General features: G+C 43.5%; 2 protein-coding genes across 2 annotated transcripts; one reads left to right on the plus strand and one right to left on the minus strand.

The window, feature by feature from the left end:
* Window positions 1-2794: 2794 nt before the first annotated feature.
* SYCE3 (synaptonemal complex central element protein 3) lies at window positions 2795-6291 on the minus strand. Its single transcript, XM_030188243.1, has 3 exons — window positions 6247-6291; window positions 3867-3975; window positions 2795-3080 (listed from the first exon to the last, which is right to left on the minus strand). Exons 2-3 carry the CDS (start codon window positions 3973-3975, stop codon window positions 2920-2922), a joined length of 270 nt encoding a protein of 89 aa, XP_030044103.1. The 5' UTR covers window positions 6247-6291; the 3' UTR covers window positions 2795-2919.
* A 6569-nt stretch (window positions 6292-12860) lies between these two features.
* Window positions 12861-24509, plus strand: STYK1 (serine/threonine/tyrosine kinase 1). The gene is made up of 10 exons (XM_030188162.1): window positions 12861-13021; window positions 14825-14911; window positions 15874-16008; window positions 17252-17500; window positions 18822-19003; window positions 20214-20297; window positions 20408-20616; window positions 21877-21917; window positions 23032-23128; window positions 23466-24509. The coding sequence occupies exons 2-10, from the start codon at window positions 14845-14847 to the stop codon at window positions 23668-23670; spliced, it is 1269 nt and encodes a 422-aa protein (XP_030044022.1). The 5' UTR covers window positions 12861-13021; window positions 14825-14844; the 3' UTR covers window positions 23671-24509.
* Window positions 24510-25595: the final 1086 nt, after the last annotated feature.

Raw genomic sequence — 25595 nt, forward strand, 5'->3', positions numbered from 1 at the left:
GTTAAGCAGACTCAAGAATGTTTTTCCTATCGCCACCCAAACTTCTTTTTCAAAGTGACATATTAATGTGAGTCATTTTGATGTTTCTTTTCATTCTCCTAACCCCCTCTCCCTCACATTTATAGTTTACAACACATAGATAATTTATTTTAAAAAAAAGTATACTATGAACAACATAGAAGAGTGTAAATATTGTATAATCCTGCGAATGTAAGTACAGCAATATACTTTCATGTATGTCCTGGCACTCACAGATACATGAACCCTAGTACATTCTTTATAGATTTCACCCTACATAGTGTGCACCTACACTAACTCCAATCATGAAAAACATGTTCAGCCTTCTTGCATCATGTACATGCACTCTACATGCATCTTCCTAACATGACCATAATACACATTCACATACATATCCAGTGTACCTGAATGTAACTCACCTTGAGCTACTACTGAAAAAGGTGTGAGCAAAATCTAAAAAAAAAAAAAATACTACCCCTGTACAACTGCATTCAGTTTGCACACACTCTCTCTGTACTGTTCACACATCCATGCACTTTGCATACATGTTTCCATGAGTCCATATTTTATTTGCATAAACACCCTATGTATGACCATCCGCTTTTGTGAAATTTCCAAATGGGAAGAAGGCCCCTAAATACGAGAACAATCATGGAAATGCTTATTTAATGATAGAGATGCCCAATTCTACACTTTCACCACCAGGTGGCAATTCAAGCACACCTTTAAAAGGCTTATGCATTATTAAATTAGAGAAAATTAAATTTAAATTGATCATGGAAGATGTAAACTCTGCGTAAACACGAGACCAGGTGGTCATGCACTTTCCTGCAGCTTCATCATGACTCCCCAATCATAGTTGCCCAGTTCTGCTGGGTAGAACCTCTCTTGTTCTCCCAAAATAGTCAGTTACTGTATCATGAGAATGTAATCCAAAGCTGTGGTCTCGTACAGTGATCAGCATTAAATAGACAGAACACATCTTGTGATTTACACGCTTTTGCCATGCTTCAGGGACTGAGCAGGCAAAAGCTGTAATTTTCTCAAAGGAAGAAACACAGAAAATGACAGCAGATAAGTACCATACAGCCTATCCAATCTGACATCCACACCAATTCTTATTTCCCTGTCCCCAGAGAGCTTACAATCAAGTCCGTACCTGAGGAAATGGAGAGTAAAGTTACTTGCCCAAGGTTACAAGGAATGTCAGTAGTATTTGAACCCTTTTAAATGTGCCACTGCCTGATACTTATATTTTAAAGTTAGGCCAGAACTAACAGAGGTATATAGAGGAGATAAAACAGGGGACTTAGTATTTAAAGAAACAAAACAGGTTAGCTGCCTAATGCAGGAGTGGGCTGGGTCTAGGCATGACGGGTGGGAGGTGTGGTCAGCTACTGAACGGTCTTTACCATGCACTAGCTGTCCTGACTGTTGATAGCACAGCCAACCTACCACCGCCTCAAGAGGAGGCAAGTGCAGCTGTGCTATCAGCAGTCCAGTAATGTAGCTGCAACATTGAACGCAGAGGTGCTCCCGATCCTGCCTCACTTAGTACCCCCTCCCGATTTCCCACCATTTGAGCCCTACCCACACCCTAACCAAGCCGGACACAATTGCCCTCCCCCAAACCATTACCCAGCCCCCCTCACAAATTTGGGATTCTCTGAGCCCTGAAAACAGTCCCCCAAACCCTCTCAGTCCACCTCTGCCCCTGCCGCTGATAAAATCCACCCACTGCTGCAGACAAGCCCTTCCCTGCCTCTCAGGAAGCGTTCCCCACTCCAAACCCCCTTTCCCTACCAAGGGGTCTACAGACTTAATATGTCCTCCAGGGCAGCAGCAGTCCCTCTCCTATTGTAGTACCGTGAGACAACTGCTAGGGGGCCAGGCACCATTTTGGAAGAGGCACTGAGCGGGGCAACAGCAGAGGACCACTGCCACTCTGGAGGACATCTTAACCCTATGGACCCCAGGTAGGAAGGGGGGTTGAGGAGGGGAGGGAAGGTTGCTTCCTGAGCAGTGAGGGCAGAGTTAGACTGGGGGGGGGGGGGGGGGGGGGGTCAGTGCACTGTTCTCAGGGCTTGGAGGACCTTGAATATGTGAGGGAGTATTTCTTCATATACCACCACTGGGTGCATACCATCATAGTGGTTTACAATAATACAATAAAATAGGAGAAGTCATAGTAGGAAATGAACTACAGTATGTATATAGGAACGATAATAGGACACAAAACAATTAATAAATGGTTGTGGTTTGGAGGAGGGTGGCTATGGTGTAGGTGTTTGGAGTCGAAGTGGGAGCAGGGGCCAAACAGAGCAGGATAAGGAGGGGGTACTGAGTGAGGGGAGGGGTCGGGTTTTCGTATTTCTTTATATATTTCTGCTTGTGGCCTGCACATTACCATGCGGTGCTTCATTTAGCGAGACCACTCACGCTATCAGGAGCTACATGTAACCATCTGCTCTGTGCAGGAAACACAGGGCAGATGGTGGTCATGCCCCCTGCATTTGCTGCACAGTCATTTTGGCATTAACCATGCGGTAAGTGCAAAATTTACCACAGCTTAGTAAAAGGGCCCTTAAACTAGTATTGTAAGGCACAACATAAAAGGATGAACAGGATAGAAATGTTTCTAAAAACCTGATTTGGGGAAGAAATATCCAGGGACAACTTAATTGAAAACACTTGAAATTCTGACTTAAAAAAACTGAAATTATTTTAATGTGGTTGTTCATGTTTTTGTACATATAAGCCCATGAGGGTGCTAACGTACTCATGCAAGCGCCCTTCATATTCCAAAGGTGAGTCAATGATCGCACTCTCACACAAAGTTTCCGGTAACTGAGTGACAAAGCAAAATTTGGCAGGGATGGGGGGAGGGGAGACGGGGGCCTCTTACTCCTTCTCCTTGGCTGTTTCTTTCAGGATGTCCTGCCAATTCTTCTCCACCTCTTCCTTGCACTTGAGGAAGGCCTCTTCCAACCTCCTCATGGAGTCCGCCAGGGCTGGGTTGGTCCGCATCACCACCATGTCATAGGCCATCCAGGTCGCCTGCACTGCCAGTATGGCCAAGAGAAAATGGTGGATGAGACATCTTCAGCTCACGGGGCAACTCTTGCTAGCAGCCTTATCTCACAGATCTTTTTGCCCCACATGTCATAAGTAAAACAAGGGGACGCCATATTAGATTCAGCCCATCCCCTGAGCCCTCCAGTCCTAGAGGTGAGATTATGAGGAACTGCCAAGAAAGCATTTCCATTCCAGTACCCCCTCTCCCCATTTGCTTTCTTTGAAGCCTAGGCTGCAAGACCAGAAGCAGCCCCCCCCCCCCCCCCCGCGTGACCCTAAGCGTAGCTCCTTCTCACTCCAGGATGTAATCCCTAGGGCCCTCCTCCACATACACTTTTTCCTCAAACTTGCTGCTGGTGTACCTCCAGAACAGGTATTCTGTGTAATACATATACCACACAGCTCTCAGTGAGTTTGAGGTATGAGCTGCCCAATAGCCTACACTATTCCAAGACTGAGAGAGCATCATGCAGTTCAAACTCACTGCCAGCTATGCGGTGCTAGAAGAAAACAGAATAGTTGTTTAAAAAAATAGCACTACAAACAAGCCCCCCCCCCCCCCCAGAAAAGGTTTAGGGGGCCATTAAAACCTAGTGAGAGGGAGGGCCAACTTCAAAGGGATGGGGTTGGAGACAAGGGTGGTGGAGGTTGACAGAATATCTTCTATTTTGTCCGGTGATGGTCTTGGCTTCCACATGAATTTTTTGTTCTTTTGAAACACTGGCTCCCACTTGAAAAATAGTGAAAATCTCTGCCCTAGACAGTCATACTACCTGATATTTTCTCCATCTCTTCAAGCATTTTCTCTAGATCTTTGTTCAGGTCTCGCAGCATTTTTGATACACTGTCATAGTTGTGTTCCCCAGACTCCATTTCAGCCATCTAGTGGGTAAAAAAATAGATTAGTGGACCAAAAAGGCTGAGATTGCTGGATAAAAGTTAAATGTTACGAGATGCATATTATACATATTGGAATGTATTTATTCTGCTGTAATCTGAATTGGACGGGGAGCTGATCCTTAGAAATCAGAATATAAATCCTAAATTAAATTTTAAAAAAATCTCAAAGGCACCTTCTTCCCTCCCCATGCTAATTTCCTTTGAAGCCCTTGCACAGAGATGGCCATGAACAGCGTACTGCAAACAACTTGGCATGTCTGCAAATTTGCAATGGGTATCCCTTTGTGAGAGAGCTTGTTAGTGATAGGGCAATCTTCATTTGCCTGTATTGGTGCAAGGTCTCGTTTGGATCCATGGACTTTGTACCTAATTTTCCAAGAGAGATAACCTACAAGTTACGAGAGTATGAAAATACCTGCCTACTTTGGTTCTGCTGTTTATGGGGGCAAACCACCCCACACACAATTCAGCATCATAGATATGTGGCCTATTTTCCCTCTTTCTCACCTATCCTCACCACTAAGATGGCCCTTTTTGCTATGGACAAGTCTACTCACCTAGTGAAGCTAGGTAGATGTATTTTACCTGCTCCACAGGGAACGATTTATCATTTGAGGACATTTTTTCAAATGATCGTAACCTAAAGAATCTCCCAAATGTGTCAGCCTGGCCAGGTGAGGGAAGGGAGAAAGGGAAGAAAGCAGTCCACCTCAACTAATACATTAATGCTTTCCATCACTGAAGATTTTTAGGGCAGAGCAATGGATTAATCTCTTGTGACCCCTCCCAGCCCCATCTTTCCCTGACTCTACATAACCTCCTTATATCCCTTTCAGTCCCCTTTTTTCCTCTGACTCTTGGTGATCTCGTGAAGTTTCTTCCAAACCCATCTTTATTTGACTCTAGATTATCTCCTACAGTTCCTCCCAGCCATGTGGTCCAGACTATTCACTTCCACACACCAGTGAACATAGATCATTGCATTACCCCCCCATCCCAGACTAACAAAGAACAAACATGGTGGTCAAGCTCCAGGTAGTGTTGCAGGACTGGGAGAGCTTTGCTAATTGCATGTGTATGTACAAAGGGGAGAAGGAGGAACCCATAAGTAACTACAACACAACACCTAAACACCTTGTATTCAGACTGTCTTATTCTACAACTCCTTGACCAGATCCTCTTGCTCTCTCTAATTTCTTTGTAACACCAATTGTATTATTGACCCTGTTATGGCGATGCTATAACAGATCTTTGTAAGCCACATTGAGCCTGCAAATAGGTGGGAAAATGTGGGATAATACAAGTGCAATAAATAAATAAAATAAACATAAAACAACAGAAAGGGTGGTGGCTTTCTTCTATTTTTTTTGGACCAAAGGGGAGATGGAAACAGAAGGAGAGATGGCGGTGCCGGGCTTTCTGCCTCGCCTCACCCCATGCCTGGAATAAACTCCCTGAGCCCATACGCCAGGCCCCCTCCCTGCCCATCTTCAAATCCTTGCTCAAAGCCCACCTCTTCAATGTCGCCTTTGGCACCTAACCACTTTACCTCTATTCAGGAAATCTAGACTGCCCCAACTTGTCATTCCGTCCTTTAGATTGTAAGCTCCTTGGAGCAGGGACTGTCCTTTATGTCAATTTATGTTAATCTGTACAGTGCTGCGTAACCCTAGTAGCGCTCTAGAAATGTTAAGTAGTAGTAGATGGGACTAAGGACAAGTGGTTTAGGTACCAGGAAGAGACATTGGGCAAAAGAGAGACAGGATCAGATACTAGAGACAGAGGTAACATGGGACATAAGAATATTAAAAGAAAAACCAGGAAAAACTGCAGTTGGAATTCTACACAGTGTGTTAAATTAGTGCAAAATTCTGCATATTGTTCAGATGACTAAACCCATCGTCTTCAAGTGAAAATGAAGGTACTATATTGGCAAAATGGGGACTTATATAATTCCCACAGGAATTACCACACCAGGTACTTTTCAAGTCTTCCCGCCCTCACCTACCCTCCTCCTCCCCAGCCGCCAGTCACCCTCTGGCCCCGCCCCCTTCCCGCGGCCGTTAAACTGTGCAGGGCGCGCGCGGGAGAAGAGGAGCCTATAGCACGTAGCGGCGTCAGTGGAATTTGAAGCCCCGCCCGCCTCGCACCCCTCTGGCTCACAGTGGGTGTAGCGCCCCGCCCCCTTCCCTGAGTTGATCCTCATGGAGGAGGGGAGGGACAAGAGCGTGCGGTACGTCATCATGGCTTTACCTGCGCACGAGACGCTGGCCTGGCGGCGATACTAAGCAGGATTGGAAGCAGGCAGCAGCAGTTCTCGCGAGACCGACCGTGCAGCTACGCGCGCACATGATGCCCTTAAGAGGCGCGGAAAAGGGTGGGTGGAATAAAAGCGCCGGAAGAGATGCGTTAACTTTTGCAGCAATAGAAAAGCAAAAGCATGTCCCTAACTTCATCCTCTCTTGACCTTCCCTTTTGAGTTCTGATTAAAGAGTATATTGAAAACTTATTGTTCTGCAACTCAGTCCCCTTCCTTTTTTATTTCTAGTTCTGTGTTGAACTGAACTTTCTATAGTTGATTATCCAACTATGTTATAACTCACTATGAGGCATATTTTCAAAGCACTTTGGGAGGCTAAGTGCTTTGAAAATGAGCTTGTATATCACTCAGGAACCTCTTTGCAATACCACAATGTACTCTAATGTACCATGTATGTATGCGCCTTATTATAACACTATGTGTAATCCTCAACCCGGAAATGGCGATCGCTATTACGGCATAATATAAGCCACATTGAGCCTGCAAATTGGTGGGAAAATGTGGGATACAAATGCAACAGATAAATAAATATTTTGTTCGGTAAACCCAACTTTTTAGGAGTGGAGGAGTGGCCTACTACTACTATTTAACATTTCTAAAGCGCTACTAGGGTTACGCAGTGCTGTACAATTTAACATAGAAGGACAGTCCCTGCTCAAAGAGCTTACAATCTAATGGACAAATGTACAGTCAGCCAAATTGGGGCAGTCTAGATTTCCTGAAAGATATGAAGGTTAGGTGCCGAAGGCAACATTGAAGAGGTGGGCTTTGAGCAAGGATTTGAAGATGGGTAGGGAGGGGGCTTGGCGTAGGGGCTCAGGAAGTTGATTCCACGCATAGGGTGAGGCCTAGTGGTTAGGGTGGTGGACTTTGGTCCTGAGGAACTGAGTTTGATTCCCACTTCAGGCACAGGCAGCTCCTTGTGACTCTGGGCAAGTCACTTAACCCTCCATTGCCCCATGTAAGCCGCATTGAGCCTGCCATGAGTGGGAAAGCATGGGGTACAAATGTAACAAAAAAAAAAAACACCTTGAAATTCATTTAGAATGCAATATATAAAAAACAAATAAATCCTTTCCCTCCTGCAAGTGTCTTTCTCTCTTTCCTCTCTCCTATACCCTGCCTTACATCCCCCTTCATTTCAGCATCTCTTCCTCTCCCTCCCCAAAGGGGTACATCAGGTGTCCCCTTCCTCCTGCTCCCCCTCCCCCTCCCCCCATGGGTTTAGCCTTGCTCCCTCTGCCTTCTTCCCCTACAAGCCAAGCCATATGTTCCTCTCCCCCATCCAGCAAGTTCTCTAGCATCTCTCCATCTTCTTCGTTCCCCCACAGATCCCCAAATATCTGCCCCTGCCAGTCCCTAAAATATCTTCCTCTTTCCTCCCCCGGCCCACCAACCTAGCGTTTGTAGCGAGCAGTGCTTGAGACATGCTATTTCCAGCCATGTCCTACCTGTTGGAAAGGGGAAGTTGCACCATAAATGCTAGATTGAGGAGCTCTAGTGAGAAGGGAAAGAAGAATGAGAGTAGTTCAGAGATGGGGTAGAAAAGGTGGGAGAGATCCCATACCATGATGACAAGTGAGAAAAAAAACTCTCACAAAAATACCCTTGCAATGAGGAAAATGGGTGTCAAGGAGAAGGGATGGGTAGAGAAAGGAGATCCATCCAGGCAGGTTGGATCAGACATAATACTCAACAACAGCACCAGGTGGTTGAGAAGCACAGCAACACGTAGATAGCAGAATTATTGTAGCAATCAGGTAGTGGCCATTTGAAGTGCGTCCTGGGATTCCAAATATTGTTCTAGTAATTTCGAGTCAAAATATGATTGCTCCAGCAATCAGGAAAGTGACCCACTTAAATGCTAACAAAACAGACCATATTGCTTTGAGGCACTGATGCAAATTTTAAAAGCCTCTCTGGTTAAAAACAAAATATGTGGTGCCTTAGCAACACTTTGGGACTCATTTTCAAAGCACTTAGACTTACAAAGTTACAAAGAGGCGTATTTTCAAAGCAGTTAAAATGTTCCTTAGGCTACCATGTAACTTTCTAAGTGCTTTGAAAATACACCTCTTTGAATACTGTTAAATACTTCTTTCTCATCTATAAAATGGGAAAACCTTGTACTTTTTATTGCATAAAGCCCACTGGACACCTATAAAGCAACACAGAATTACTAAATCTTACTCATTGCTTTTGGTGATGTACCGCTCTGCTGGGTACACTAGATCATATGATTTTTTACTGGAATAATGTGCATTCCTTTTGGTCATGTTTATGTTTATTCATTATTTAATATAATGCCTTTACAATGAAAAGTCAAAGCAGTATACAAAATTGGGTTACAAACAATTATTAGGAAAAGAACTACAATATTTCGATCTGCTTATCAGATCAACATCGTGATGTCTGTAGTGTTAAAAACTATTGTCATGGAATGGAAACGAGGCGTAGACAGAAGATCGGTTTTGGGTGGGCCTGAGCTCAAGGTGGGTGGGTACAGAATTCATCCCCTTTCCCCTACCGGCTCTGCTTTCCACCTGTGCCCACCTACCCAAAATATTAACTACCTGAGCTGGTGGGGATCTCCAAACCCCACCAGCTGAAGATTTCCTTCTCCTTGGGCAGTCAGCACTATTCCAAACAGCAGCCAGCAGCACTTGCCTTGAGCTGCTGTCGCCACTGGCAGGTCATGCGTGCTCAGTGCTTGCGTATGCACAAAAACTGAGCATGTGGAAAGGGGCTGGTGTCGTCATCAGTTCGAGGCAAGTGCTAGCAGCTGCCATTTGGAAAAGCGCTGGCTGTCCGAGGAGAAGGATATCTTCAACTGGCGGGGTTTAGGGATCCCCGCCAACCACAATTTTGGGTGGGTCCTGGCCCACCTGCGGCCACGCCATTGAATGGAAAAATAATTCTTTACTTTCTTTCCAATTTTGGTGCAACTCTTTCAAGAGAAAACTTTCAAGAAAAAACTGAGGAAAATCATAAGAGATCTACAACCTATACTCCAGGAGGATGAATTACTGAAAGAGATATTCCCATCCCCACCAGTACTGGCCTTCCGACAGCCACCCAATTTAAAACACAAGCTAATCAGAAGTAAACTTCCATCACAGACTGAAAAGGAACAGAAGGGCACACTTCCCTGTAATTTATCCAGTTGCAAACTATGCCAAAATATTTCACAGGACCCCAAAGTCATCCACAAAGGAAAGATATTCAACATAAAGGGATCTTTCACTTGCTCATCTTCCAATGTGGTATATATCATTCAGTGTAAAAAATGCAACGAAGGATGCTATATTGGAGAAACAGGCCAGATGCTTAAGACAAGATTCAATTTACATAGACATCATATGAACAATACTGGTGCCAGCAGGGTTCCCAACATTTTACAGGACCAGGACACTGTACCAGTGACTTCACAGTGAGAATCCTGAAAGGTAACTTTAAAACCATACAAGAACGTAAGACCTTTGAAGTCAGAATGATTGAATATTTTAACACCCAACAGAAAGGACTTAACAAGGATCTGGGGTTCCTACCCCATTATAAACCATAAAGCTGTATTTCTCTGTTGATCACCCTCCCCTCACCTATCCACACCCATCCTGTTAGAATATCAATGATAGTGTATATAAGTGAAAACATTCAAGCATTACTATGACAGTCTGACAGGGTGGGAGGATGGGGTGGGTCGGAGGTATGCATGTCAGCTAGCACATTTGCTTATTTCCGATCTGAGGAAGAAGGGCAACCTTGGAAAGCTAATCAAGAAATGTATTAAGTTATGTCCAATAAAAAAGGTATCATCTTATTTTCTTTTCCATGTTTTATTTTGTTTGATTTCTATTGATAACCTTAAGAGAAAACCAGAAAAGGATGTTGACTGATTTTTCATAAAACCTATTCTGGGGACTGGAATAGCAGGCATAGGTGCCTTAAAAAGCAAAACATTTTAGATGTCACAAAACTATTCAAAGTTGTCAAGACACATGTGGATTATGATTTTTTGCAAATCTTTATCTGGATCTGCCAGCACTGAAGAAGGGTTTAAATGAAGGAATAGGCATTTAAATCTTTCTACAGTGCCAGCAGTGTGCAGAGTGGTGGGAGCAAAAAGCACAAGCTGTTGCTGCTGCAGATTGTGAGGGTTTGATATACCGCCTTTCTGTAGTAGAACCAAAGCAGTTTACATTTTATATACAGTTACTTTTGGCAAAGCCAGAGAGACAGGCTTTCAGCAACCTTAATTTTGAGAGACCCAATCCAATGTCTCACTTGCGCACTAATTAAGCCAGTCCAGGAGCAGGGACACACACCTTTATTACTCAGCACCTGAGCCAAAGAGTCCTGAAGAGAAAAGCAGCAAAACCTGTTAACTTGCCTATGTAAACCTTGTGGCCAGTGACATGTCAACATCATTGGAAGAGAACTAATCTGAAACGGGGAGGTTGCAAACTCAGGTATACTTCTTCCAGCTGTCTTGTTTGTCTTTAGACTGAATGAAGCAGAGTATTGCTTTTGGCTGAGATTCAAGTGCAGAGACTGAGCTTGAGTCAGGACAGTCTTTTTGTTTTGTTTTTTTGGCTGCAATATCTAACCCTTATGATTGGGGCCATTGCAGTGAGCTGGCTTGTTGGATGACCATTCCGGACACGATGCTGGGAGCAATTCCACCTTCCCTTCTGAGTCATTTTGTGAGAAGGGGACCCCAAAAGCAACCCGTGCCCTAAGAGATGTTAAATTTACAAGGCAGGGATTAAGGTTCTACCAACTGGGAGGGACCTGATGACGACAGTGATCGTTACCAAAGCATAGGGACTAAACCTCTTGCTGAAAAAAAACAACAAAGAATTACTGTACCTCAAAATGTGTGATTAGGAAATCAACGATGACACTAGATAATTCAACTAAAGTTACATTCCACCATTAACATTTTTTGGATCAGTTGTCTCTTCAATCCAGCTGATATGGAAGGAATCATTTTCCTTATCAGTGGCCATGCTAAAAGGAACTAAACAAAAAAAAACCCCGGCTGCAGGAGCAGCAGCAACAGTCAGAGAAGCTAGACAGCAAAGAGCTGTAGATGTGTGCTGATCAACAAAATTTCAGGCGTGTCAGAGTGTTGCTCCATTGGCTTTGGTACAGTGCTTGCAGACTAATTGTCCTGCCAGGGTGCTGCGGTCCCAAGATTTGGATTTGCTGGTTGTCCCTTCATTTCATCAGGCGTGTTTGAAGGAAATTCAGAATCGAGTTTTTGTTGTAGCTGGCCCTTATATATATATAAGTACATAAGTAATGCCATACTGGGAAAAGACCAAGGGTCCATCGAGCCCAGCATCCTGTCCACGACAGCGGCCAATCCAGGCCAAGGGCACCTGGCGAGCTTCCCAAACGTACAAACATTCTATACATGTTATTCCTGGAATTTTGGATTTTTCCAAGTCCGTTTAGTAGCGGTTTATGGACTTGTCCTTTAGGAAACCGTCCAACCCCTTTTTAAACTCTGCTAAGCTAACCGCCTTCACCACTTTCTCCGGCAACGAATTCCAGAGTTTAATTACACGTTAGGTGAAGAAAAACTTTCTCCGATTTGTTTTAAATTTACTACACTGTAGTTTCATCGCATGCCCCCTAGTCCTAGTATTTTTGGAAAGCGTGAACAGACGCTTCACATCCACCTGTTCCACTCCACTCATTGTTTTATAAACCTCTATCATGTCTCCCCTCAGCCGTCTCTTCTCCAAGCTGAATAGCCCTAGCCTCCTTAGTCTTTCTTCATAGGGAAGTCGTCCCATCCCCGCTATCATTTTAGTTGCCCTTCGCTGCACCTTTTCCAATTCTACTATATCTTTCTTGAGATGCGGCGACCAGAATTGAACACAATACTCAAGGTGCGGTCGCACCATGGAGCGATACAACGGCATTATAACATCCTCACACCTGTTTTCCATACCTTTCCTAATAATACCCAACATTCTATTCGCTTTCCTAGCCGCAGCAGCACACTGAGCAGAAGGTTTGTGGAATTCTCTTCTTTTGGCTACGCACCAGCTTTCTTCTGTGTCCCAGATTAAGAAGCAGTTAAAAAAAACTGGTTCTGTAAAGTGTTTGCTTGAGGGGTGGGTTTTCAGGTTTTCCTGGGACATTGGATGTTTGTATGTTTTCTTTGTAATGTGTGTTTTTATGAGTGTTATATTGTACTCCGCCTAGACGCCTGGCTAGGCGGGTTATAAACAGAGTAAATCAATCAATAAATAAAATGTACAGTTGATTACATTGTACTAGAGTGTCGGTAACTGAACATCATTTGGACTCTTGTCTTTCAGTTATATTTGTTCAGTAGGCTGAACCTGTGTGTGTGAGTGAGACAGAAAGAGAATCACTTTGCCTGTAAGTTTCTAGTGTATCTCTGTCAGGAAGGAGGCAGAAACGGCAAGGCTTTTGGAAAACCTTTTAAAAGTCTATCCAGGAGGACTTGTTTAGCAGGTGTGAAGACAAGAGAGAAATATGAGCTCATGATATATCCTGGGTGGGGAGAGGTTCTGTCCTTCAGTGCCACAGAAGCAGCTGGAAGCTGAGAAAGCAAGACAGAGATACAAACACAGATGGGGAAAATACTGCCCCCCACCACCTCTGCCAATTTAGTAAGGGGTCTTGGTAGTTAAAGAACCATAAAGAAGAGAACTTGGAGCAAATCAGGTAAGGAGATGTCTAAAGAGAGTGGACGAGGAAAACAGGGATTGCTTTCATGGAAAGGGACACAGTGGCACAATGGGACTGTGAAACAGGCTTCCTGAAAAGAATCCCTTGATGTACCTGAACTGGGAACCATGTTTCAGAGAACTGGCAGCTGTCTATGAGGGCACGGCTAATTCTGAGTATTATCCTCTGAACCAGAGAAAATGGCTTTTGAAGAGTATTTTTCTTTCTTATATTCTAGCCCTGGAATATAAATAGAAATATATCTCATCCATCCTTACCTTGAAGGGTCTTAGTCTTTCTCTCATTTCTCCATCTCTGTCTGTTGCTTTTTCATGTATGTCGATCTATCTTTTGTATGTCTCTTTCTTGACTTTCCATCTCTCTTCATCTTTTTTTCTCCACGGTAACGTCATCCTCCTGAGCATGGCAAGATTTTATTTTATTAGTTTGACTTCCCTTTCCATCTTATCACAAGGCCACATTCAGACACTGCAACCTGGAATTCCAAAACCAAAAATGTAGGCCCCTGGCTTGCAACCCCCACTCCTAAGATCTTCATAATTAAACTGAAAATCATGATCATCAAACAAACACCTTATAAAACTGCAGCATAAAATATACGCCGATGGTTCTTTTGCTGGACCTACTGTTTTCCTTTGGCTTCAGCTGTTCTTTGCTGCCCCTAAGAAGCTGCTTCCCTAGGTAACCAATTAGTCTTGCCTAAGGGTTGGGTAGCCCCTGGATGTAGGATACCAGTCTCTTGAGCACAGGGACCCAGATAGATTTGCATTGTTACAAGATTCCCTGTGAGGTCTGCTACATATGTCTACATAGATATCATGGACACTGTTTTCTTGTAAAGCAGGAGCTTTCTTAATGGGAGAGCATTTCTTTTAACATCCCCCCTCCCCTTGTTTAGGAATATCAGGTTGATGAAAATGTCTGGTCCTAAGAATTGTGAGCTTTCATGTCTCCCTGTAGCTCAGGAAAGAGCACAAATAATATTTCTGATTCTTGGCAAATACCAGAGCATCACACTCACTTACAGGAGCACCTTGTGTGTCCTTACTGTTAAAGGTGTGGGGCTTGATCCTCTTGCCCAGTGATTCTTGGCTTCAAATGCTATCACTAATTCTAAACCAGATATTTCCTTCAGGCATCCCATCCTCCTAGAGATGACAGGCTCTGTATCCCTGGAGGTGACCGGCTGTGAATCCCTGTGCCGTTCCTCAAAGCCCTTCTGTATCCTTGTGCTCATTCCTCAAACCCTCATCCTCGTTGACAGGCTGTGCATTCCTGTGCCCATCCTCCAAGGCCTTTGGGAATGGGTGCAAGGATACAGAGTGAGTCTTAGAGGTGACAGGCTCCGTAGTCCGGTCTTATTCCCTGAACCCTCCAGTTTTAGAGGTGACAGGATCTGTATTTCTGTACCCATCACCAAAGTCTTCCTGTCCTGGAAGAGGTAGGTTCTGTATCTCCGTGGTTGTTCTAAGTCCTCCAGTTCTAGACATGACATGCTCTGCATCCGTGAACTGGATGCAAGAAAGACTGGGATAGGCCCAGGAGATGCTCTGCGTTTGGGGAGTACAGAGAATCCTCAGCAGTGGAGGAGCAAGGGGTAAAGCCTGGGACAGGCACAGAGGATCCTCAGCAATGGGTGAGTTACTGCACGAGGAGATGAAGATGGGTAGTATATCAGCCTTGTGTAATGTATTGTGTGAAACTGAAGGGCGGTGGCTGGTCTCAGGGGAAACAGGTTAATGCCTTGATCTTTCACTCCTCTTCTCTCTTGCTCCCCAGATTCTGGCATTTGTGAAGAAATGGAAGAATACCTTACATCCTCAAACCACAAGATACTGGACTGTGATACTGGGGACAAACTGTGTAGTAAGCAGACACTACATACGCTCTGTAGAACAGTGGGGTGAGAAGCAAGCTAGGGGTTAAATCCCACTGCACCTCCTTGAGATCTTGGGCAAATCACTTAACCCTCCATTGCCTCAGGTACAAACCTATTTGATTTGATTTCTTATATACCGCCTGCAAGCTCGAAAGCACGATCAGGCACAATAGGTATTTTACTGTCCCTGGAGGGCTCACAGTCTAAGTCTGCACCTGAGGCAACGGAGGGTTACGTTCTTTCCCCAAGTTCATAAGGAGCCACAGTGGCTGTACCTGAATGCAACTTGCATTAATTTATAACTGAAAAACAGTATGAGCGAAGTCCTAAATCCCTTTTCCTCCCTTCTCCCCTTCCCTTAGTACATCTTGTGCTGGAGCTGCCATTCTCTTGCATTCAGAACTTGCCCATAGCACTAAGGCAGGTGCTGAATAAACTGTCTCTTGATCAGTGCTGTGGTGTGCACTCTCTTTACATTAAGTGGGCCCACACCTCACTTGGGTGTTCCTCACAATAAGCATGCCAGCTTTAGTTCTCAAAGGTGTAGCATTTTAGCATTTCATGCCCATGGAATACAGGGGAAATAGGATTATGCCTAAAACCAGCCATCCAAATACCAGAATCAGTTTTATTTACTTATTCAAATGTGTTTACTGCCATTCCATAATTATACTCTTGGCATTGCACAATAAGCTGATAAGTAATTATACAAGTCATGATAAAACATTATCGTTCTAGTGATGTGTCAAGACTGAGACTTGATTATTTGGCAACGTGTTTGTGTGTCTGATGTGAGGCACTCTCTCAAACTCCTACCTTCTTTCAAGGACTCCATGAACAGCCCCCAGGGTGTCTGACTGTCCTTTCGTGCTGCCATATTCTCTCTGCTGCTACAGTGCCACCATCTGCAAAATCTGTTGTCCCCTTGTCTCTTTGTCTCCCCCTACAGTTGTGCAGTGGTATGAAAATGAAGTGATCATTGTGCCAGCCCTGCTAATTGGCTTCTCACTCCTAGTCCTTCTTGTAATCTTGTGGCTCAGGTACAGAGGCCTGAAATACCAAGAGGATGACACCCAAGCTGAAGGTAACGAGCTTTTCCCCAGTTTTGTTTTCAATCTCACCTTCCCTGAGGCCTGGCAGGAACTAAGTTCCAAGGGTGCTGAATTTGGTATGTATGTGGATACTGTACAGTTGTTAATTCCAACCGCTAATGTGGTGCCTGATTGATGTGGGCCATTGGATAACCCAGAATAAGTTGGCTTTGAATATAAAGAGATTAGGAAGCCCTCATCCTCAGAAGTATTGGCTTCACTTGTTACAGACACCTAGTTACCTGTTTCTTCTGTTCTCCAAACTTGGGCGTTCATTTAAATGAACATGTCCTGTGGTAAAGGTCAAATTACGATACCTTGTGGTACCGCCTTTCCCTAATATTCATTATGTGCTTTTTCTGTGGCTGGGCCAGTGTTATGGAACAGCCTTCCAGGGTACCTCAGGTTTTATTCGAATTTGCAGCAATTTCAGAAGCTTTTTAAAACTCATTTATTTTTGCAGGTTTGTATGTTCCTCATTGAATTATGTATCTGATATTCTTTTGTAAGCTGTTTAGTGGTAAGTGGGGTAAAAGTTTTTTAAAAATAAAATAAATAACTGTGGCTTTAGTTTTCCACAAATTGCATTTAGGGACCCTTTTACTAAGCTATGTTAGGTGCTAAGAAATTCCCAACACAGTTTAAAATGGTGTATCATGGGACGCGGTTAGACATCCTGCAGTAGCTGACAAATGTGGGCGTGCTAACCGTGCGCTAAAATTTTTTTTATTGAGGAAGCATGTCACTAGACATTATTTAACTCTTCGTTCTCATACTGTCAAAAATGTAGTATATAAGTCTAGTTTATTGAGACTGTTTCCATACAAATCAGCAAATTGATGGATTTCGTTACCCAAATCTATAAGATTAGAGACAAACTAAATTTTCTAAAGACATTCTTATTTCAAAAATGTATTAAGTACTAGATGAAAGAGTTTGTAAATGTCCCAGGATTGGCCTGGCTTCTTAGTTTGTAAACCATGCTGAACTCATGAGGCCAGTGCAGGATATAAGAACCTAATGTAATATAATGTAATAATACTGTCCACGTTCTTTCCTTCTGACCCACCTGGAAATTTTCTGGCATTCTAGGCTGCAGTTAGGTGTTGTCAAGCCCCTCCGCTTGGGAGGTGACTGCACACCCTGTTTCTGAAGACAATGTGTTGGGTCTCTTGCCTTCCTTAAGTCACTGTATTAACTCATCTAATCATCACTGCTATGAACTGTCTTCACTAGGAAAGGAAAGAAAGGGCAGCAGCCAGGAGACAGGTTTCTCTGACATTCCCTTGAGCGAAGCCTTGGTGCAAAACACGCTAGTGGCCCGGAATCTGTCCCTGAGGGAGCTTGAGATTCCACGAGCAAGGATAGCCCTCGGCACGATGGAGCATCTCAGAGAAGGGAGCTTTGGACCTGTCTACAGAGCTGAGCTGTATAACATGGAGATGTCTGGAAGATGGAGAAAAGTTGTGCTGAAGGGGTTACGAGGTACAGAAGCTTGGGATTGCGCTGTGAGCAAAGGAGCAGTATCTGTGCCAAGACCTGCTGATCATTACATCTTCTCTCTCTCTCTCTCTCATGCTCTGTGTTTGTCTCTCGTGTCTTTCTCACTGTTTATGTAAACTTGTCTGTGTGTGTGTTTGTCTTGTGGCCTTGTTTTGGACATGACGAGCTTATTATCAGAATCTCAACTATTTGAGATGCTGAAGTGTCTGACTTAACTCCCTTCTTAGACTTCTGATTAGTTTGAGGCATCCAGCAGTGAATTTTCAGTCATGCTCCTAACTGCAAAGTTATACGCTTAACTTTGTAGCCACCGTAAACTCAATTAAATATCAAGCCTTTGTTGTGACTAACTGTACACACTTAATCTTACACATGTCTAAGCAATGGCTTAAGTTGGTCATTTTAGCAACATGTCTAGAATGTGCATCCTTTTTTGAAAATTAAATGCATTAGGAGCAACAGGGCAGCAAGAACATGTTTAGGTGGGTAACAGAATAGGTTTAAATTAAGCACCATAATCCAGCACCTACTGTAGGTGCTCAGTCATACAATCACAGTCTTAGTTTTCAAACACTACTTCAAAATGCCGTTCTATCAAGCCAAAAAGCACATGGGTTGTGGAAATACTGAAAATCCCCTTGTGAAGATGTAGCTGAGTTAACACTTTTTACTTGCATGTAAGGTGCTGAAGCCTTTGAATGTTATTCCCTCCACCCCTCAACCACCACCAGATCTCCACTTTGGAATCCATCCCTATTTAGGAATGCACTAAGGTGCATGACTAAGCACATTTGCTGATGTGTCCCAAGGCATGGAAAGCACTTCAGGTGATGTGATGTTTCTGTGGCCTCTCCCCTGAGGGGAGATATGATAGAGGTCTATAAAATAATGAGTGGAGTGGAACAAGTAGACATGAATCGCTTGTTTGCTCTTCCAAAAATACTAGGACTACAGGGCATGCAATAAAGCTACAAAGTAGCAAATTTAAGACAAATCAGAGAAAATATTTCTTCACTCAACATGTAATTACATTCTGGAATTCATTACCAGAGAATGTGGTAAAAGCAGTTAGCTTAGCAGGGTTTAAAAAAAGGTTTGGCTAAGTTCCTAAAAGAAAAGTCCACAAACCATTATTAAGATGGACTTGGGGAAAATTCACTGCTTATTTTCAGGATAAGCAGTATAAAATGTACTGTTTTGGGATCTTGCCATGTACCTGGATTGGCCACTGTTGGAAAGAGGATACTGGGCTTGATGGACCTTCAGTCTGTCCTAGTATAGCAATGCTTATGTTCCCCTGTAGGCTCTGCTGATCCCCAGAAAGTGAAGGACTTCCTCAAACGACTAAAATTCTACCAGGACCTTGGACACCACCGTAATCTTGTACAACTCATTGGCTGTTGCTCAGACCAGCTGCCCCTCTACATGATCGTGGAGCACGTGGATCGAGGTGACCTGTTGACCTTCCTTTGGACATGTCGGAGGGTGAGTGACCATTTGACCTTCCTTACACATCCTGACCTGAAAAAGGGGGCTATTCTCTTTTCATTTTATTTTTATTTGTCAATTTTATTTATCAATTATTTAGCTTTTAATCCCATTGGCAGAAACCTCTATTTGAGTCCCTTTCATCCATTGTTACACAGCCTATAAGTGAGCAAAACACTAAAGATTCAATATTCAGCAGGAGATGACCAAGTAGGAGAGGCTTTACAGTGGACACATAACTGGACAGTGGTACGTCACTATCTGGTTAGAGCTGGGAAGGTGCAGAGGTGGAGCCAGGAGTTACCCAAGCACCGTTGAGATTCAGTGGCAGTGCCCGAGTAACTATCCGGTTAACCTAGGACAGCTATCTGGGTAACTGCCATTGAATACTGGTAACTTCTGGAAGGCTGCCTTGTGCTGGTATCCAGATAGATGCCAGCACCGAGTGTCTGAACTCAATTCAGCTGGTGGTAACATGGATTAATAAAACATTGACTGCCGCTGGACTAAATTTTTACTTCATGGATTTTCTCCACAACGTGGAGTGGAGTAGCCTAATGGTTAGTGCAGAAGGCTTTGAACCTGGAGAACTGGATTCAGTTCCCACTGCGGCTCCCTGTGTAAGTCACCTAACCCTCCGTTGCCCCAGGTACCAAAACTTAGATTGAGAGCCCAGTAGGAACAGAGAAAGCTCCTGTATATAATAAATGTAAACCACAGAAAGAAGGTATATCAAATCCCATTACCCTTTACATTTTCTGCTTTCCTCTACATCTCTCTTTCTCTCTCTCTCTCTTTTTTCTTATTCCCCCTTTCCCTTAATGTATTTTGATACTTTTTAGTATGATTTAGTTGAGTTTATTGAAGGTTTTAGGCACGGGCTCTCCATCTTTGAAAAGGACGTAACAACGTGGTTTATCCTAAAAAAAATCAAATAAGATAAATGAGAAAGAAAAAGAATAAAATACAATCAACAAGGGAAGGGAGAGCCGGCGTTCCCAGGAGATCCCAGTCAAGACCACTACTCATTTTCAGATGCTAAAGTGCTATTTTATTCAGTGCTTCATGTACGACAAAGTGATTTTTTTCTCTTCAATGTAAATGTATTAGTTAGTTGGTTATTATCTGCCTTGGACTGGTTCGCTGGTTAGGTGGAGCATAAGTTTATAAATTACATTAATTCTGTCTTCCTCCGTCTCTTCCCCAGGATGTAATGAGCATAGAAGGGATCCCTTATGACCTAACAGAGCAACAGGTGTATTCCCTTGCACTGCAGGTCCTTGCAGCCCTGGTGGGTCTTGTCTTCACTCATTTTGCTTTCAGTAGCTTACAGTACTTGCTTCTGTACATAAATGATACATGTCTCTTTCTCAACCCCTTTAACCATTCCTCCATCCTCAGGAGTTCCTGCAGCAGAGAAATCTAATCCATGGAGATGTGGCAGCCCGCAGCATCCTGGTCCAGAGTGACTTCACCGCCAAACTGGGGGCACTGGGTAGGGTCTATGAGTCTTATGCGCATGGAGCTGTCTCCAGTCAACGAGCTGTGCCCCTGAAGTGGCTGGCACCTGAAAGAATCCTGAGGAACCCTGCTAGCACCAAGAGTGACATGTGAGCACATGGGTCTCACCTCCACTGCCGCATCTTCTCACTCCTGTTTTCACATCCCACAGTAACACAGGCATACACGCCCCCTAAGATGGGCAGGGAAGAGACACTGGGGGAATAAACTTGGTCTGTCTCTGAAGAACAGCCCTTTTTCGATTAGATCCTCAGATGACTCAAGTTCATGAAGGACAGGCATTGATGGGCATGTGGTTTCTTCTACTCTTACAAGAAACTTGAACTTCAGGCCCATCAGTACAAAGTGGGAAAATCAGAACTAGCGTGAATGTTTTCCTGATGACCTGAAGCTACTTGGTAACCCAGCCTGCAGTTCAGTGTCTTTTCATGAGATTCCCACAATGAAGGCTGCCAACCATTCCAGGTCATGCGGTGCAGGAAGCCAACCTTGTTTTTACTTCCTCTGCTTCTGTGGCCTCACAATTCATATTTTTCAAAGAATTTATGGCAATGAGATTTCCCACTACACCTTTCTCAGAATGTGTTTAAGGACACAAATGTTGGCTGTCTCTCTTTTGTCAAGGTAGCCATCTGGTCCCAGTACTTAATAAACAGATTACACAACCAGGAAGTGACAGAAGTGGTGCTCATTTTCAAAGCAGATGGCGTCGCCTAAAAAAAAAAGTCCATCTGCTAAAAATGTCCAGTGAAGCGTGTTTTGGGTAAGAGTAGGGATTTTCGAATGGGAAGAAATGTCCATGTCTCAAAAAAAGGATGTTTTTATCTTGACCTGTTTTAGTCACGTCCAAGTTACAAAACGTTGCTCTAATTGAGCAGCAGAACACTGAAGGGATTAATGCATGACCCCCTCCTTTATCCTCCGGTAATTGCTCTCCTGGTGTTCAGTCTACTGCACTAACCACTAGGCTACTCCTCTGTTCTGCAGGGACATCTGTGTGGCCATATTTTGAAAATGATACAGACAGATGTTCATGTCCCCGATTTTTGTCATTGAAAAGTTGGATATTTCTCTTTGGAAAATGGCTATTCATGTTGGACGTTTTCAGTGCAAAATGTTCATCTCACAGCCATAATCGAACAGGAAGTCTAGACATTTTTCCTGTTTGATTACGTCTGTGAGATGGACCTTATGAGCAGGACTTAGACTTTCTTTTGAAAATGCCTCTCAGTATGACAGATACAAAAGTGCTGACTGGAGATACAAGAATTCTGCCTGGGAATGAATAATCATAATAACAGGAGTATGACTGACCTGTTTTTTTTTTCTCTGTTTTCCTCCTCTCTCAGCTGGTCCTTCGGAATCCTCCTGTATGAGATGATTACATTAGGTAAGCATCCGCTCATTAATGCATCCCACAACTTTCTCTGCCTGTGATTTTCCTGGTTTAGATTGGCCTAAGTTTCTTGGTTACACATCACTCTAGTGTGTGCTGCTACTTGGCAGCAGTGAAGTCCAGAGCTTGGAATAAATACCTTAAAGACATTACACAATGTGATACCCGAAAGCGAGCCTTCTCCGGAGTAGCCCCCACACTCTGGAATGCATTGCCTGAAAGTGGCTGCTTAACAGAAGACTATCTCTACTTCAGGAAGCAGGTGAAAGTTGGCTCTTCAAGTAGGCCTTTAATGGAAGAAGTAACTAACTTGTTAGTCTCACACACACACACATACACACAAGGAGTGACACAGGCTGCACATGCTGCAGTGGGACATGTTTATCCACTCCTACCCTAGCTGAGATAATATTTAACCATCTCTCACCTCATATGCACCTTTCTTTAAATTAGTCACCTTATTTTCTATCTCCTCTTACTCTCTTATCTGTTAATCATCTCTGTGACCTCATGTGCACCTTTCTTTAAATTATTTTCTAACTCCTCTTATTCTCTAACCTATCTATATGTTCCATCTTTGCTTGTACCCTACGCTGTCAATTAAAATGTTCTATCATGTGTTGTGTTGACATTGTAAGTAGTATACTATGCCATACTTTGTATTGTTTTTTTGAATATTTTTACTGCTTTAATTTCCTATTGCTCATGTTTGATTTATTCTTACTGTACACCGCCTTGAGTGAATTCCTTCAAAAGGGCGGTAAATAAATCCTAATAAATAAAATATACTTATGCATGGTAGATACCAGACTTATCTGATGTTGCGAGACATCCAAGGAGCTCTCCATTCCATTTCCATTCTCCAGTACCTTGTGTATTCTATTAATTCCAAATTTTACATATTCAAGAGCTACTCCTTGATAGAATCTGCACAGGGAGAGGAAAGGCTTTCATGGTCCCTTCTTGCCTCAGATTTTATCAATAATCTTTATGAGCCAGTGCGGTTGGAGTACTTTGCCAGGTCCCCCAGGTGTTTTTGCATGGGCTAGGTAAATGGTGTAATCCCAACTGATACCCCCTTTCACCCTCTTTCTGCTTTGCTTTGCAGGAGCCCCACCTTACCCTGACATTCCCCCTTTGGATATTTTGATGCAGCTGCAGAGAGGACACATCATGCAGAGACCCTCCTCGTGCCAGCCTGGCCTGTAAATATTTACTCTTTGTCAAACGTTTCCCCGTTCCTATCATGCCTAAATTCTAAAAGACAAGCAAATGCTTCCAAAATAGCTTTTTGCTTCCTGAAAGATCAGGTTGACTAAGCCTCTTGAAAAAGAGTTCAGCTGAGAAGCAGTGAGAGATGCTGTGTCTTTAGAAGTTGGAAGCATACCTCATTAGACTAGAACATTTTTGTAACTCTTGCCTATTAATGGCTCCAGAGCAGGGACAGAATCCCTACAACCTTGACCTTCCCTTGATTTGACCTGTAGGCTTCAAGGTGCTTCATTGAACTCTCCTTGCTCTGTCTTAACTCCTTTCTCTCAGGTATGGTATCATGAAGTCCTGCTGGGCCTGGAAGGAGAAACACCGTCCCTCGCTGTCTGACCTACGTAAGCGCCTGCAGACAGGGGTGAAGAGCGCTAATGATCACATGGTTCTGCAAATCCCTGAGCAGGTGGTCCCAGAGCTGTATGCAAATGTGGCTGGCATCGACCCCTCAACCTTGCTGATTGACTACACTGTCTTCTGAAGCCAGGAGACAGAGAGGGAGAGATGAAAATTCAAAAGGCAATCAGTTCTCTCGCCATCTCTTTTGTAGATAAGGTACCTTTTTCAGCTGACCTTAGCTGAGACACAGACCAACGGAGCAGACCAAATAAAAAATTACAGTCAAGGTCCTATAGAGGAATGTGGAAAGTCTGTGCTCCCTCTGAAAAGCATTGCTGGACCCTCTCACCTCACCCTGCTGTTTGTTTACATTGAGCTGCTTTTCAACCTTTAACTGATCAAGAAGTGTGCGGTGGACCCTGAAGGAATTTGCTAGGACTTGAATAGATGACTTGAGCTTTGAAGGAGCTACTTTTTGAAAGTAATGATTTGACTAATTTAAACACCATGACCTTGATATAGTTACAGTGATAACAAATGAGGAGGTGCTATAACTCTAGTGAGGATAATATGGTGATGATTTAATTTCACTGAGTACAATAACAGTGATGATTACTCTTTTAAGAGATGAAAATACAGATGGCCCTGACATAGAGTCACTTGACTGGATACAAAGGATTTTTCAACTTGATGTATAGATCAGTTAAGATTCAGGCAAATAAACTTCCACAGCTCTCCTTCCCATCATGCTTCTCTCCACGCTCCTTCCCATGATCCTCCCTGCGCCTTTCTAGAATGTTCTCTCACTCTAGTCCTTCCTATAATTCCTTCCTCTTTTCCTGCTACCTCCCAAGATGTCCCTTTCTCTCTTCTCCCTGCTCGCTCTCTGCTGTTTCGCATAATTTTCTCCTCACCTTCTTGGGGAGCTCCTGTGTCTCTCCTCTTGTGCTTAGCAGAAGAAAATAAAATGCTAATTTTTGAGTTGCTTTTAGCTCCTTTCTGTCCTTAAATCTGAGTCATTGCAGTGGCATTTGCACATATTCTGATCTGATATGGTGCACACAGAGAAAGAGAGAGGTTTGTTTTATTTTCCCTCATCTCTATCAGGAGTTGAATGATATTTAAATTAAAATTCCAAAAGGAAAACAAATATTCTATGGATTTATTTGGGATACTCACTGAATCGTTGCATCACTAGTGCCTTCTGCTGGTCATGCAGTGCCACTGTAGACTCCAGTCTCTAGGGAATCGGACTACAATATTTCCCCGTACAGCACTCAGATTTTCCACACTAGGATCAAACTGTGCTTCCACTGAATGAAAGAATGACTTTCTTAGTTGGGCTGGCAATGGGCAATAGACTCTGTTATCTCAGCGTGGTTGGTTTTTCCTTTCTTTTGTCAAATATCCTCCTGGTGAAAGAGGGGAATTGTTCTTCTGATAACAGCAGATACCGCTGGTCTCTCCAGAGCTGATGCTAGGGATTCAGTCACTTCCACCAGCTGTGTAGTGATGCTCTTCCACTCAACACTTCCCAGCACAGCTTCGGTCAACTTTCGTTCAGAAGGTAAAATTTAAAAAATACATAAAAACCTCAAAAAGGGAGAAGCATGTCATCTCAAAAAAAATGATCTTGTTTTTTGGAAAAATCAGGGTCTGGTTATTCCGTATAGTTTCTGAGTTTGGGCCCAAAGGGTTTTCTGACTTGTACAGATTGCTTTCCCTCTACGCAGAGGATTTGAATGTTACCTATGTTTTCATAAGGGAGAAATCTCATTTCAGCAGCTGAGATACTAGAAACTCTCACTGCCTTTCACTTTAACATAGGCCCTTCCTCCTTGCATCTTCCTCCTGCCCTTTAGACCTTCTTAGGTTATAAACCTTGGGGCAGTAGGATGGGTCCTCCTTAGGGGAGTTGAGAACAAACCCAAGGACTTTGTAGATTCCTAGTGCTTAATGTCCCTTAATGAGTTGATTTAACAACCAAGGAGGCCTGAGTTAGAGTCACAGAGTTGCCAAGTGACCCAACTCTTCTATGAGCCTAAGGCCATTTTTTGTAATTGTCCA

This window comes from Microcaecilia unicolor, chromosome 14 (assembly GCF_901765095.1).
Source record: "Microcaecilia unicolor chromosome 14, aMicUni1.1, whole genome shotgun sequence".
Classification (NCBI taxonomy): domain Eukaryota; kingdom Metazoa; phylum Chordata; class Amphibia; order Gymnophiona; family Siphonopidae; genus Microcaecilia; species Microcaecilia unicolor.